At 46.0% G+C, this 14075-nt stretch overlaps 1 protein-coding gene across 1 annotated transcript in view; it reads right to left on the bottom strand.

Moving 5' to 3' along the window:
- flt4 (fms related receptor tyrosine kinase 4) overlaps positions 1 to 14075 on the bottom strand; it is a 201439-nt gene that overhangs the window by 85666 nt on the left and 101698 nt on the right. The window contains exon 4 of the mRNA XM_080201284.1: positions 6004 to 6269. Within this exon, the coding sequence (XP_080057410.1) occupies positions 6004 to 6269 (266 nt within the window). The remainder of the gene's footprint in view (positions 1 to 6003; positions 6270 to 14075) is intronic.

A 14075-nucleotide genomic window follows, 5' to 3' on the forward strand; every position in this document is an offset into this window, starting at 1 on the left:
CAGCCATGATCTTATTGAATGGCGGGGCAGGCTTGAAGGGCCAGATGGCCTACTCCTGCTCCTATTTCTTATGTTCTTATGTTCTTATATTCATTATCCCTGGACTCAGCTAGTCCAGCACCCTCCTGGATGGTCTATCCTTTGGAAGCTTGAGGTTATCCAAAACTCTGCTAACCCATGTCCTAACTCACAGTTGGTCCCATTCACCCCTGTGTTTGCTGGCTCCCATTAGCCCTCGGTGAGGCAACATTTGGAAATGAAAATCCTCACCCTTGTTTTCAAATCTCCCTGTGGCCTTGCCCCTCCCTGGCTCTGTAATCTCCTCCAAACCTGAAACCCTCTGAGATGTCTATGCTCCCCTCATTCTGTGTGCATTCCCAATCAGAATTCCTCCACCTTTTGAGGCTGTGCCTTCAGTTGCCTAGGCTCCAAACTCTGGAATTTCTTCCCAACACCTCTCTGTCTCTCCACCTCGCCTTCCTCATTTCAGATACTCCTTCAAACCCATCTCTTTGACGGAGCTTTTGATCACCTGTCCTGATACTTTCTTACGTTCCTCAGTGTCATACTTTGTTTTGTAATGGAGGATGTTGGGACATGTGGTTATGTTAACGGTGCTGGATAAATAGCAGCAGTTGTTGTTGCTATAACTTTAAAATTGGAGCCAGGCCTTTCAAATGTGAAATTAGAATCATAGAGTCCCTACAGTGCGTAAGGAGGCCATTCAGACCATCGAGACTGCACCGACTGCAATCCCACCAGGCCCTTTCCCCATAACCCCATGTATTTACCCTAGCTAGTCCCTCTGACACTAAAGGGGCAATTTAGCATGGCCAATCAATCTATCCCACATGTCTTTGGGAGGAAATCTGAGCACCCAGAGGAAATGGGGAGAATGTGCAAACTCCACGCAAGCCTGTTAAGAAGCGCGATATCTCACAGAATCCCTACAGTACAGAAGGAGGCCATTCGGCCCATTGAGTCTCTATCAACCACAATCCCACCCAGGCCCTATTCCTGCACCCCAACACATTTGCCCTGCTAATTCCCCTGACACTAAGGGGCAATTTAGCATGGCCAATCAACGTAACCCACACATCTTTGGACAGTGGGAGGAAACCGGAGCACCCGTTGGAAACCCACACATACACTGCGAACTCCACACAGACGGTGATCCAAGACCGGAATTGAACCTGGGAGCCTGGTGCTATGAGGCAACAGTGCTAACCACTGTGCCATCCTGTGCCGTTCCACATATCTCACAGAGGGTAATGGAAATCAAGGACTCTTTAAATTAAGGGGTGGTAGTTATAGGATGGATGTCAGAGGTAGGTTCTTTACCCAGAGGGTGGTGAGGGATTGGAATGCCCTGCCTGCTGCAGTTGTAAATGCACCTAGTTTGGGGGCGTTTAAGAGATCTATGGATAGGTTTATGGATGGAAAGGGATTGGTTTAGGTTAGAGGGTCATTGCTTTTTAATTGGTCGGCGCAACATCGTGGGCCGAAGGGCCTGTTCTGTGCTGTAATGTTCTATGTTCTAATCCCAAAACATTGTGGATGCTAGGACAAAGAATGATATTGATAAATCATTTCAAGTAAAATGTAGCAAAGGTGGGTAAATGGAGAGTGAAGCCATAATGTGGGAAAAAGTTCAAAGGTCTTATTCTTGTTCCTGTAAACATCATTTTGAAATAAGGAGCAGTTTATGCCCGTCTTGGATTTATTTGGGATTTCCCAAAATTACTTGGTGGATGCTCCTTACTTCTAGGGGGCAGAGAGTGTGCAAATTAAAAGTTACTGGGTTCGACAGTGAAGGATGGAGCTTGTCTGTTCTTGGGTGTGTTCATTTTTCACACTTACAGAGCAACACCTGTTTCCTGTTTATTCAGAAGGAGATTATTTTTTGATATAAATGTATTTAAAAAAAAAATTGGCCTTAAAGTTAGGGCCGATTATTATTATTCCAGAGACCAGCAAGTCTCTGCTGGTCTCTGGAAAGTTAAACAAGCTGATGGCAGGACTCCAGATTAAAACTCGGAGCTGCAACTCGCTCCCATGAATTATTACCGATCTGTAGATGGAGAATAATGTTCACTCCCGCAGAATAAATACAGGATATAACAGAGGGAGAAAGTCCTTTTGTCAAAGTCTCATGGACAGAGAGGTCACGGCAGACTAATTAATGACTAATAAGGCTATTCAGGCCATCTTAATCATTCGCATAGAGAGACACCAACAATGCCCTCATCCTCCTGGCCATTTTAGTATTGACCCATTCCTGAAAAGATTCCAGTGTTTTCAATTTAAGTTGGAAGGACTTAGGTTCCAAGGACTTAGGGCATGTAAACCAGGCTGGCATTCCCAGCAAAATAAGAAACGTGTGCTGCACTATCAGAGGGAAAGTACTGATGGAGTGCCACACTGTCGTAGGTGCGATTTCTGAGATGAGGCGTCCGAAAGCAGGCCTTTCAGGCAGATTTGAAAGATCCAATGGCACACCTTGGAAGAAGAGCAGGGTTGCTGTGTCCCATGTTTATCTCTTAGCCACCATCATCATTAATGCTAATTATCTGGTCACTGTCACAATGCTGTTTGTGGGAATTTGATATGTACAAGCTACCTTCCGGATTTGCACATTAAATAGTGAATGCAATCCACAGTCAATTATTGTTTGTGAAGCACTATGAAATATTGCTGAGAATGTGCCAAGGTGTTGCAATCATATCAATGGGTGGCACAGTGGTTAGCACCGCTGCCTCACTTCACCAGGGGCCTGGGTTCAATTCCGGCCTTGGTTGACCGTCGGTGTGGAGTTTGCACATTCTGCCCATGTCTGAATGAGTTTCCTCTGGCTGCTGCAGTTTCCTCCCACAGTCCAAAAGATGCGTGGATTTTGTTGAGTGGCCAGGTTAAATTGCATAGTGTCAAGGGAATTAGCAGAGTAAATGTGTGGGGTCAAGAGGTTAGGCCCTGGGTGGGATTGTGGTCAGTGCAGACTCGATGGGTTGAATGACCTCCTTCTGCACTGTAGGAATTCTATGATTCTATGGTTCAATGAAAATATAATCACGTATTACTTTATCTCTGAGGATCCCACTGTTGCAATTCTCTGTGAGTCCGTACTGATCATTCATAAATTAGTCCATGAACTCACCCAGCTTTTTTCCACCTCTTATTAAATTTTGCTTGTTCAATTATAAATTTTTTTTGAACACTTAAGTATGAATTGAATGCCTGGAACTAGCCCTATTATGAGTTTGAGCCTTATTGACATTCTGTCTTGTAGCAACATCATTTGTCATCGCCTCTTCTGTATGGAGCACAGTATTGGCCTGATCCTTCTGATCTTTCCAATGTAAATCGGAAGCTGTTCTGTGTTTGGAGAATCTCCTCACCCTGTTTTACATATTTCATAGCAGCAGGAGCCGAGTTCCCCAGCCGCGGGGGAGGTTGGAGAATCCGGCCTGGTTGTTATTTAGGATTCACCTTAAGAAAGCTACCTTAGACTGATATTCATGGGAAAGAATCTTGTTTAGTTACAGATCTACAAACATCTCAGTAATGTTACACCAGGCTGCTTCTCAAAAGACCGCAATCTCTTAACAATGTGACAGTGTATCACACTTACATCAGTAGTTATATCAATATCTGGTGCTCCTGATGTTAACCCTTCACTCTTCAACTGGAGTCGCTTAGACTGTTCTCTTTGGAACTGAAAAGGTTAAGAGGTGATTGAATCAAGGTTTTCAAGATGAAAATGGGGAAACTATTCCCTCTGGTGAATACTACAGGTCAAAGGTTCAAAATCATTGCAAAAAGAAAGTGGATATGAAGAGAATTATTTTCCACTCAGTGTTGGCAGGATCTGGAATAATGTAGCTGGAAAAGTGCTGGAAGCCAACTCCATAAATAATTTTAAAAGGGGGTTGGACAGGAACTTGATAATGAGGAACTTACATATTCACATTGTTTCATAGCTAATGGTCAAAAAACAGAGATGTGGGTCTAAACTGTTCGCTTAAAGGGCCAGCACAGACACAATGGGCCAAAGAGCCTTGTTCGGCACTCTAGGTGTAAATTTCTATAACTCAAGGGAAATAAGCTGGGTTGTGACCTACGAGAGACTCTCGGCCTCGTGTTTGTTTCGAGATTGTTGCTGGGCTTAACTCATCACAAGGGAGCATCCCATCCTCATCAAAACATCTTAATGGAAGCCAGATTCAGCAACATTAATGCCTATGGGTGATTAGTTTATTTATATGTGTCACAAGTCGGCTTATATTAACAATGCAATGAAGTAACTGTGAAAATCCCCTAGTCGCCACACTCCGGCACCTGTTTGGGTAAACTGAGGGAGAATTTAGCATGGCCGGTCCACCTAACCAACATGTCTTTCGGACTGTGGGAGGAAACAGACGCAGACATCAGGAGAACATGCAGACTCCGCACAGGCAGTGATCCAAACCGGGAGCTGAGCCTGAGTCCCTGACGCTGTCAGGCAGCAGTGTTAACCATGCCACCCTTTAATTCAGAATATTCGTAAATTTCAAAGTTTTGCCTCACACTTTATATACAGCGGGGGGCCAAAGCTGGGATTCTCACAAAGCCCGTTACAGCGGCACAGTTTAAAATGAAGTGAGAAGTCCGTGATTCAATGGTTTGGTGATGGTGTTAGATTTTCTGTGAAATTCCATCAGGGGTAGGACAGAACATATTACATGGACTTTGTTAACTCCAAGTCCTCTCTCTGACTCCAATTCATTGGTGACAGAAATGGCTCTAATTTCTTTCAGTGAGACTGAATCAGATCTCGTTTGTGTATCTAAAGCACCCAATTCATGTTTTATTCAGGATGATTGATAAATAGCTCGGCCCAAAATTGCTTGGGCGACTTTAGGCACAGAACGTTGGTTCCCAATATTGGCCATACTTAGCCCTGTTTTACACCCCGAATATAAGGTCCAATTTGTATTTATTTGCTTCTTGACAACAGTGGGTGTGGAACAGCACAGTAAGAATTTCCACCTCACAGTAATAATCAGGTAATATCATCATACAGTAGCAATTGGGCATGACTACACTGGATAGTAATAATCCACAGCACCTTTACCGTCACTGAATTCCCCACCAACCTGGGGTTTAACATAAATACTGCGGATGCTGGAATCTGAAACTGAACACAGAAAATGCTGGAAAAACTTAGCAGCCTGACAGGATCTGTGGAGAGAGCTCTGATGACGGGTCATCCAGACTTGAAACGTTGGCTCTCTTCTCTCTTCACAGCTGCTGTGAGACCTGCTGTGATTTTCTAGAACTTTCTGTTTCTGTTTGAGGTTCGTCATTGATCAGAAACTTAACTGGACCAGTTACGTATCTACAACAGCAAGTTAGGGGCTAGCAATTCTGCATCAAATAACTCACCTCCTGGCTCCACATCCCTATCCATAAGGCACAAATCGGGGGTGGAATGCCCTCCACAGGCCCATATCAACTCCAACAACATCCACAAGCTTGACACCATCCAGGACAAAGCAGTTCACTTCATTAGGGTCCTGTCCATAACATTAAACATTCACTCCCTCCATCACCGATGCACAGTGCAGGTAAGTGTGCACTATTTACAAATTGCATCACAGCAACAATGCAAGGCTCCTTCAACAGCACCTTCTAAACCTGTGACCTCCACCACCTCAAAGGACAAGGACAGCAAATACATGGTAACACCACCGCTTGCAAGATCCCCTTCAAGCCACATACCATCCTGACTTGGAAATGTATCACCGTTCCTTCGCCGTCACAGAGTCAGATTTCTTGAATTACCTCCCTAACAGCACTGTGAGTGTACCTACAGTGCATGGACTGCAGCAGCTCAAGAAGGTGGCTCACACTATCCTCTGAAGGGCAATTAGGGATGGGCAATGAATGCTGGAATTCAGAATAATGCCCAACATCGATGGACAAATAAAATGAAAATCTCCCATTAATAATTATCCATTGTCTTACCTTTTACAAAGACGTATATACTGGTCGCTGTAACTCCATCAACAATTGATTCACTGAAATGGTAGAAACAGCGGTAATAGCCTGTGTCATTAGCTCTGGCTCCTATTAATGTGAACGTTTTGCAGTACTGGTCTTCCTCCGATCCGTCACACTCCCTTATGCTCACAATCCTGCCCCCAGCCTCCTCTGACTTGTACGATGCTGATTTTGTGCTGTCTTCAACTGCCAATTTCCCGGGCCAGCTCCAGCCCAGAGGCCTCTGTCCTCTGAAACACAGAATAGAGAAAAGGCACCATGATTCATTCACTTTCACCTTCTGATCCTACTCACTTTTGTTCGCATCTGATATCATGGGTGGAATTTGTCCAAAAAAATTCTGTGAAAACAGGAGTCCTTCGGTCTTTTGGGTGAGATTGGCACTGTCATGTGAATGTACCTTTAAGAATTTTTTTTATAACTTCAGCGATGTCATTGGGGATGGAGCTAAGCTGTGGCAGTCAGGTGACAGGCGGTTTTTCCTTTGGGCTTTTCGACTTATTTTTGGAAGCAGTTTAGCAACAAGCTAAGAAGCAATCTCTTTCTCTCCTTTTTTTTCTCTTTGTTTAGTTCTGCCTTAAAGAAGCTGTGTCTTGGGAAACAGATTCAACTACAACCTCTCCTGAGTTTCGCCACAAGGGATTTTCGGCATTTAACCCAAGAGGCTGGATTCCTGTAACAAGTGGGCATTAACCTATGATGTATTGTGTTTATTTGGAGGGTTTTGTGTACTGGATGTTGGCTTTGGTTGGAACACATTAGAGATATTTCTTAAGAGTTGTACATTATCGTGGTTGTTGTATTTCTTGTTTGTAATTGTTGCTAAGTTCTTACTACACATGTCAACAATATTCATAATTAAACTTAGTTTTTGATAAAAGCTCCTGGTGGATCAGTTGAATCACACCTGGAATGAAACCTCTCATGGTCATCCCAGCCAAATTCAATGTAAAACTTTACAAGTCAGGTGAGCTTCATAGAACACCTTGAAATATCCAACCTGACTTGTAACAGGCACTGCGATCTTCTGCACTGGGAGCTCTGTGCCGGTGGGGGGAAGAGGTGGTAGATGTGGGGTGTTGAGCAGAGATTAAGTATACCCGTGAAGCCAGCTTCCGAGTACTTGGGCACCATGGTGCACGGCATTCCAATCTCCCAGTGAACCTGGAGACCTCCTCCCACAACCCCCTCCCGATGGACTTCAGACCACTCATCCTCCCCCAGATCAGCAGCATTGTTAGCCCCACACTAACAGGGGTTGCCAGCTTCGGGGCATCAGGACTCTCCCGATGATTCCCCTGTCAGATCCCTGACATTCCCCCCTCCCATCACGACCCCCCTCCATGACACAAAACTGCGCACCCCCCGCATGCCCCCTTTGTAGAGCAACCACCCCCCCGTGCATGACCACCCCCCCTTGCAGAGCTCCACCCTTGCACAGTTACCCCCTTGTGTAGACCACACCCCCACATAAGTGGGTCATTGTGCATAGCACCTCCCCCCTCCCCCCAATTCAGATCCCCTCTCTCAAAGGCCCACACCCACTCAGGGCCCACACCACATAGGCCCTATTCATTTGGCATTGCCACTAGTGATGCCCAACTGGGCACAGCCATGGTGCCAGGAGGGCATTGTGTGATGGGCACTGCCCAGCCAAACCTCCGAGCACCTAGGGGCTTCAAAGGTTCTCGATAACCCTGGAGTGGCCAAAGTGCCTGTTCCCTGCTAATGCAAGGCAGCACTGATGCTCACTGATGGGGTTGGTTGGGGGATGCGGGGGTGGGGTGGGGGGGGGGGGTGCGAGGTCAGAAGCAGCTGGAAAGATTGCACCCCACGGGTGTGATTATCCGACCGTGCCAAGCCTGGCACAGATCACACTAATCCTGGAAAATAACGTGCAGGTCTAAAAATGCTGGATCAATAATTATCCTGGGTCAATAGTTATCCTGGTTCGATATTAATCCTGGGTCAATCTAAGCAGAGTGTGAGAATAAACGGGTCCTTTTCAGTGACTAGTGGGGTACTGCAGGCTCAGTGCTGGGGCCCCAGCTCTTCGCAATACACATTAATGATTTGGACGAAGGATTGAATGGAATATCTCCAAATTTGCAGATGACACTAAGCTGGGTGACAGCGTGTGCTGTGAGGAGGATACTAAGAGGCTGCAGGGTGACTTGGACAGGCTGGCAACATGGGCAAATACTTGACAAATGCAATACAATGTGGATAAATGTGAGGTTATCCACTTTGGTGGCAAAAACAGGAGGGAAGATTATTATCTGAATGGTGATAGTTTAGGAAAAGGGGAAGTGCAACGTGACCTGGGTGTCTTGGTGGAACAGTCATTGAAGATTGGCAAGCGGGTACAGCAGGTGGTGAGGCAAGCTAATGGCATTCTGACTTTCATAGCAAGAGGATTTGAGTACAGGAGTAAGGATGTCTTGCTGCTGTTGTACGGGGCCTGTGTGAGGCCACATCTTGAGAATTGTACGCAGCTTTGGTCTCCTAGTCTGAGGAAGGACATTCTTGCTATTGAGGGAGTCTAGCAAAGGTTCACCAGACTGATTCCCAGAAATGGCAGGACTGACATATGAAGAGAGACTGGGCTTGTGCTCACTGGAATTTAAAAGAGTGAGAAGGGATCTCATTGAAACATAAAATACAGATGGCATTGGACAGGCTAAATGTGGGAAAAATGTTCCTGATGTTGGGGAAGTCCAGGACTAGGGGTGACAGTCTAAGAATGTGGGGTAAGCCATTCAGGACTCAGATGAGGAAGAACTTTTTCACTCAGAGAGTTGTGAACCTGTGGAATTCTCTATCATTCAAAATGTTCAAGAGGAATCTGGACATGGTCCTTGTGGTTAAGCGGATCAAGGGATATGGAGAAAAAGCAGGAGTGGGATACTGAGAGTACCTGATTAACCATAATCATATTGAATAGTGGTGCAGGCTCAAAGGGCTGAATGGCCTACTCCTGCACCTATTTTCTATGTTTCTATGTTTTTTACCAACACTAACCTTGATCAATATTTACTCTGGATCAATATTTATCCTGGATCAATATTTATCTTGGATCAGTACTTACTCTGGATCTGTATTTATCCCGGATCAATATTTACTCTGGATAAATATTTATCCTGGAACAATATTTACTCTGGATCAACATTTATACTGGATTGACATTTATCCTGGACCGACATTTACTCTGGATCAATATTTATCCTGTGTCAATATTTATACTGGGGCAATATTTAATCTCAATTAATATTTATTCTGGGTCAAAATTTATCCTGGGTCAATGTTTATCCTGGATCAATATTTACTCTGGATCAATATTTACTATGGGGCAAGATTCACTCTCGTTCAGTATTTATTCTGGATCAGCATTTATTCTCGATGCAATATTTACTCTGTATCAACATTTATCCGGTTTCCGTATTTGCACTGGATCAATATTATCCAGGATCAATATTTATCATGGTTCAATATTTACTCTGGATCAATAATTATCCTGGATTGATAATTACTTTGGATCGATATTTATCTTGGATCGATATGTAACCTGGATCAATATTCGCTCTGGATCAATATTTATCCAAGGTCAATATTTGCTCTGAAATTAGCAACATTAAAAACAGATTATTTGGCGATCATTACATTGTTTGTGGAATCTTGCAGTGCACAAGCTGGCTACCACATTTTCCAACATTACAACTGTGATTAGAATTGAAAAAATGTTTGAATGGTTGTGCAGTGCATTGAGACATTGTTGCTGTCATACTGTGAGTTCTTTCTGTTTCCCATTGTCATCACTTTCTAAGCTGGAGAGCAGCCAAGTAGAATGAGAGAGCGTTGGACAGCTCTGCTGCCTAGCAGCAGTCAGGGTTCAAGGTTGGGAAAGCAGCTCGTGGCTGGATCCATGTGGAACAAGCCTCTCTCGCTGTGTTCAGCTTGCTGAGCCTAAGGGTGGAGCTACCAAAGAACTGACCTTACGATGGGCTTCCACCTGATGAAGACTGTAAACATGTTCATGTGGCGCACAGAGGTTTCATGTGGTTCATATGGAATTCCAAAAATATACCACACTCTGAGTGAAGAAATTCCTCCTCACTTCAGATTTAAATGGCCTGCCCTTATTCCTTTTTATTGATTGATGAGACATGGCTGACCAGCCTGTCCACCTCATCTATTGTACCTTTCTGAAACAGATACCCACTCCAGTTAGGTATATTCTTGGAGGTTTTAGCACATCATAAGCCGCAATGGCTAGGCTGTATTGTCTTAAATTTAGAAGTTTATTGGGATGGTTAGAAATATAGGAACATACAAACATAGGAACAGGCCATTCGGCCCTTCGAACATGTTCCACCATTCAAACAGATCTATCTCAACACTATTTTCCCGCACTATCCCCATGTGCATTATTATCCAGTAATCTATCAATTTCTGCCTGGAACATGCTTAATGACTGAGAGAATTCCAAAAATATACCACCCTCTGAGTGAAGAAATTCCTCCTCATCTCAGACTTAAATGGCCTGCTCCTATTGATGAGACATGGGTGTCGCTGGCTGGCCAGCATGTATTGCGCATCCCTAGTTGCCCTTGGGGAGCAGTTGTGAGTCAATCACGTTGCTGTGGGTCTGGACTCACATGTAGGCCAGGCCAGGCAAGGACAGCAGATTTCCTTCCCTAACGGACATTAGTGAACCAGATGGGTTTTTCCAACAATCGACAATGGTTTCATGGTCTAGAGTAGACTCTTAGGGCCTGACTTTACCATTGCACCACGCCCGTTGGCTGTGAGGCCATTAGTGCGATCTGCGCCTGCATCTGTGCAGATTGCCACTTTATCGAAATGCAGGAATGGTGGCGATTCGATTCACACCCAAAACGCGCGTTTGCATCATTTAAATTGAATTAATGAACTGCCTGCCCAACTTTATCAGCATTTCCCCCTTTACCACCACGTTCGCCAATCCGGAACTGCGCCGTAATGGACCTGTTGAATAAAAGTCTGAATCGGGTGCTCCAGTTGCTGAAGAGTGTGTTCAGATCTTCCAACGGCTCTCGGACTCAGATCAGTGGTGGGGGGAAGGAGGGAGATGGGTCAGATCATTCTCTGGTTGGGGAGGGGGAAGGGGAGTGAGGCCAGATTGTTATCTGGTTCGGGGGGGTAGGAGGATGCGGGTCAGATGCTCCTCTGGGGGGTGGGGGGTGTTAAGTGAGGCCAGACCGTTCTCTGGGGGTGGGAAGGGTGATGATTGAAGCTAGATCATTGGCTGGGGCAGGGGGGAGGAGGGAGGCCCGATCGCTCACTGTTGGGGAAGGTGGGGTGTGGAGTGGCAGATGGATCTCCAGGGGTCAGATGGAACTCTGGTGGGGGCGGGGACAGGGGGTTCTGCTGCCACTCTGCAGGTGATTGGTGGGGGACAAGTGTGGCATTTGGTGTGGGTAGCAGGGAGGGTGGTAAGGGGGGCAGTGATGTGTGTGGGTGGGTGGGTGGTGGGGGGTTGGATAAGGGGGACAGCGATGTACATGGGTAGTGGGGGGGGTGGATAAGGGAGACAATGAAATGTGGGTAGTGCGGGGGGAGGCATTGATAAGGGGGACAGTGATGTGTGTGGGTAGTGCGGGGGGGTGTTGATAAGGGGGACAGTGATGCGTGTGGGTAGTGGGGTGTGTGGATAAGAGGGACAATGATGTGTGTGGGTGGGGGGGGGGAGGTGGATATGGGGGACAGTGATGTGTGTGGGTGGGGGGGGTGGATAAGGGGGACAGTGAAGTGTGTGGGTAGTGGGGGGGGGTGGATAAGGGGGACAGTGATGTGTGTGGGTGGGCTCCTGGGCCTCTTTCTCCACTTTCTGTTGTCCGGGAGCGATCTGACAGGGGTGCACTTTTCAATATTTTTCTAACTGCGCCCGTGCAGTTCAGAGCGCCGATCGTTACAGCCGCACTAATCCCTGCCCACAACACGAATGGGACTGGAGATGTCTTTTTCAGGCTAAGTGCCTATGAGGGCGCCTGAAATCAGATTTCTAAGTCGGATCTGCATTACGCCCAGATTCAGCAGTTAGAATGAAAATGGTAAAATCGAGCCCTTAATTCCAGATTTTTTTTTACTGAGTTCAAATTCTACCAGCTGCTGTGGTGTGATTCGAATCTGGGTCTCCAGAACATTAGCTGAGTTTAATCCATTAGGTCACCGCCTCCTGAGACTGTGTGCCCTGGTCCTGGACTCAGCAGCCAGGGGAAAACGTCCTATCCACAAACTCCCTGTAAGCATTTTCTAAGGTTCAATGAGGTCAATGAAAGGAGAAGGGACAGGGGTAGATGCAATGAGAAACTATTTCCTCTGGGGATGAAGGAAGCAGCATAAACGGAGAAGAGCCTTAAAATTAGAACAAGGCTGTTCTGGGGTGAGGTGAGGATGCGGTGAAAATCAGGAATCCTATCCAACAAATAACTGTGGAGGCCGGAGTTCAAATTAAAATTCTTAAACTGAGCCAAGGTGAGCAAATAGAATTAGAACAAAGAGCAATAAAGCACAGAAACTGGCCCTTCAGACCATCAAACCTGTGCTGACACATAATGCCTTTCTAAACTTTGCCTCGACACGGTCCATATCACTCTATTCCCTGCCTATTCATGTATCTGTCAAGATGCCTTTTAAACGATGCTGTTATATCTGCTTCCAGCACCTCCTCTGGCAGCGCATTCCAGGCAGTTATCGCCCTCTGTGTAAAAAAAATGCCTCTCATGTCTCCTTTAAACTTTCCCCTTTTTACTTTAAACCTATGTCCCCTAATCATTGACGCTTGTGCCCTGGAATTAGTTAACAAATCAGCCAGGTTCTAATTGGAGGGTGGAACAGACTCAAGGGGCTGAATGGCCTCCTCCTGTTCCTGTGACTTCTTGCCTCCAGCTGTCTGGCTGCTCCCATTGGTCACCCAATCTAGCCATATACATGTTGCCCCACATTCACAGCCAACTGGACTCTTGACCATCCATTATGTTGAATAGTCTTTCCCCATCACTGCCCGACATCTCCTAATATTTATAGCTGGTAAACAGATGTTTTCAAGGAAGATTTTTCTTTTTTTTAAAGGCACAATTTATTTAAACGTCACCTATAATGTGTCTCTCAGTTGAAAAGATTAATCTCTCCTCCTTGGAGACTTCAGGATAATCCTGGAGGATTGGCAACATCAGCACCAAATCATGGGCAGGACTTTGTGGCTTCACTTGACGTGAGATTGGAAAATCCCACCCAAGGTCAAAGGGCATTTCCATTGTCCGCCCCTCGTCCGCTCCCATGGTGTGGCGGGCTGGGTGGTAGAATTCCGGTGTATCTGTCCGATTTATGTGGGGAGGTTGAGCCACCCAGTCATCCAGGGCCAAGGAAATTTGAGACTCCATTTCATCAGAATCCCGCCGTCGTGAATGGCCAGAAAATTCTAGCCAGCGAGTCTCCCAATATACCAGGGTACAAATCGGACTCTGCCACCTTTCTGAAATAGAATCCCCCCTGTAAAGTTTATTTATTCGGTCACAAGTAAGGTTTACATTAACACTGCAATGAAGCTACTGTGAAATTCCCCTAGTCGCCACGTTGCGGCATCTGTTCATGTCAATGCAACTAACCAGAACATCTTTCGGACTGTGGGAGGAAACCAGAGCACCTGGAGGAAACTCACGCAGACGCAGGGAGAATGTGCAAACTTCACGCCGACAGTCACCCAAGCTGGGAATCGAACCCAGGTCCCTGGCGCTGTGAGGCAGCGGTGCTAACCACTGCGCCAGCACGCTGCCCCTTCCCCTGCCCCCTCTTTAACTGAATTCATTCCCCTTTTAAAAGCCAGCGCTGAGTCAGTCTCCAAAGCTGCTACTGGTAAGACATTCTGTACAAAGAGGAAAATAGCTTGTATGTATACAGCGCCTTTCACGACCTCTGAACTTCCCAAAGTACTTCACAGTCACTGTAGTACGTTTGAAGTGTGGTCCCCGCTATAATGTCGGAAGAGCCCTCTTCTG

This window comes from Carcharhinus amblyrhynchos, chromosome 13, assembly GCF_965287045.1.
Source record: "Carcharhinus amblyrhynchos chromosome 13, sCarAmb.v2.hapA, whole genome shotgun sequence".
Taxonomy (NCBI): domain Eukaryota; kingdom Metazoa; phylum Chordata; class Chondrichthyes; order Carcharhiniformes; family Carcharhinidae; genus Carcharhinus; species Carcharhinus amblyrhynchos.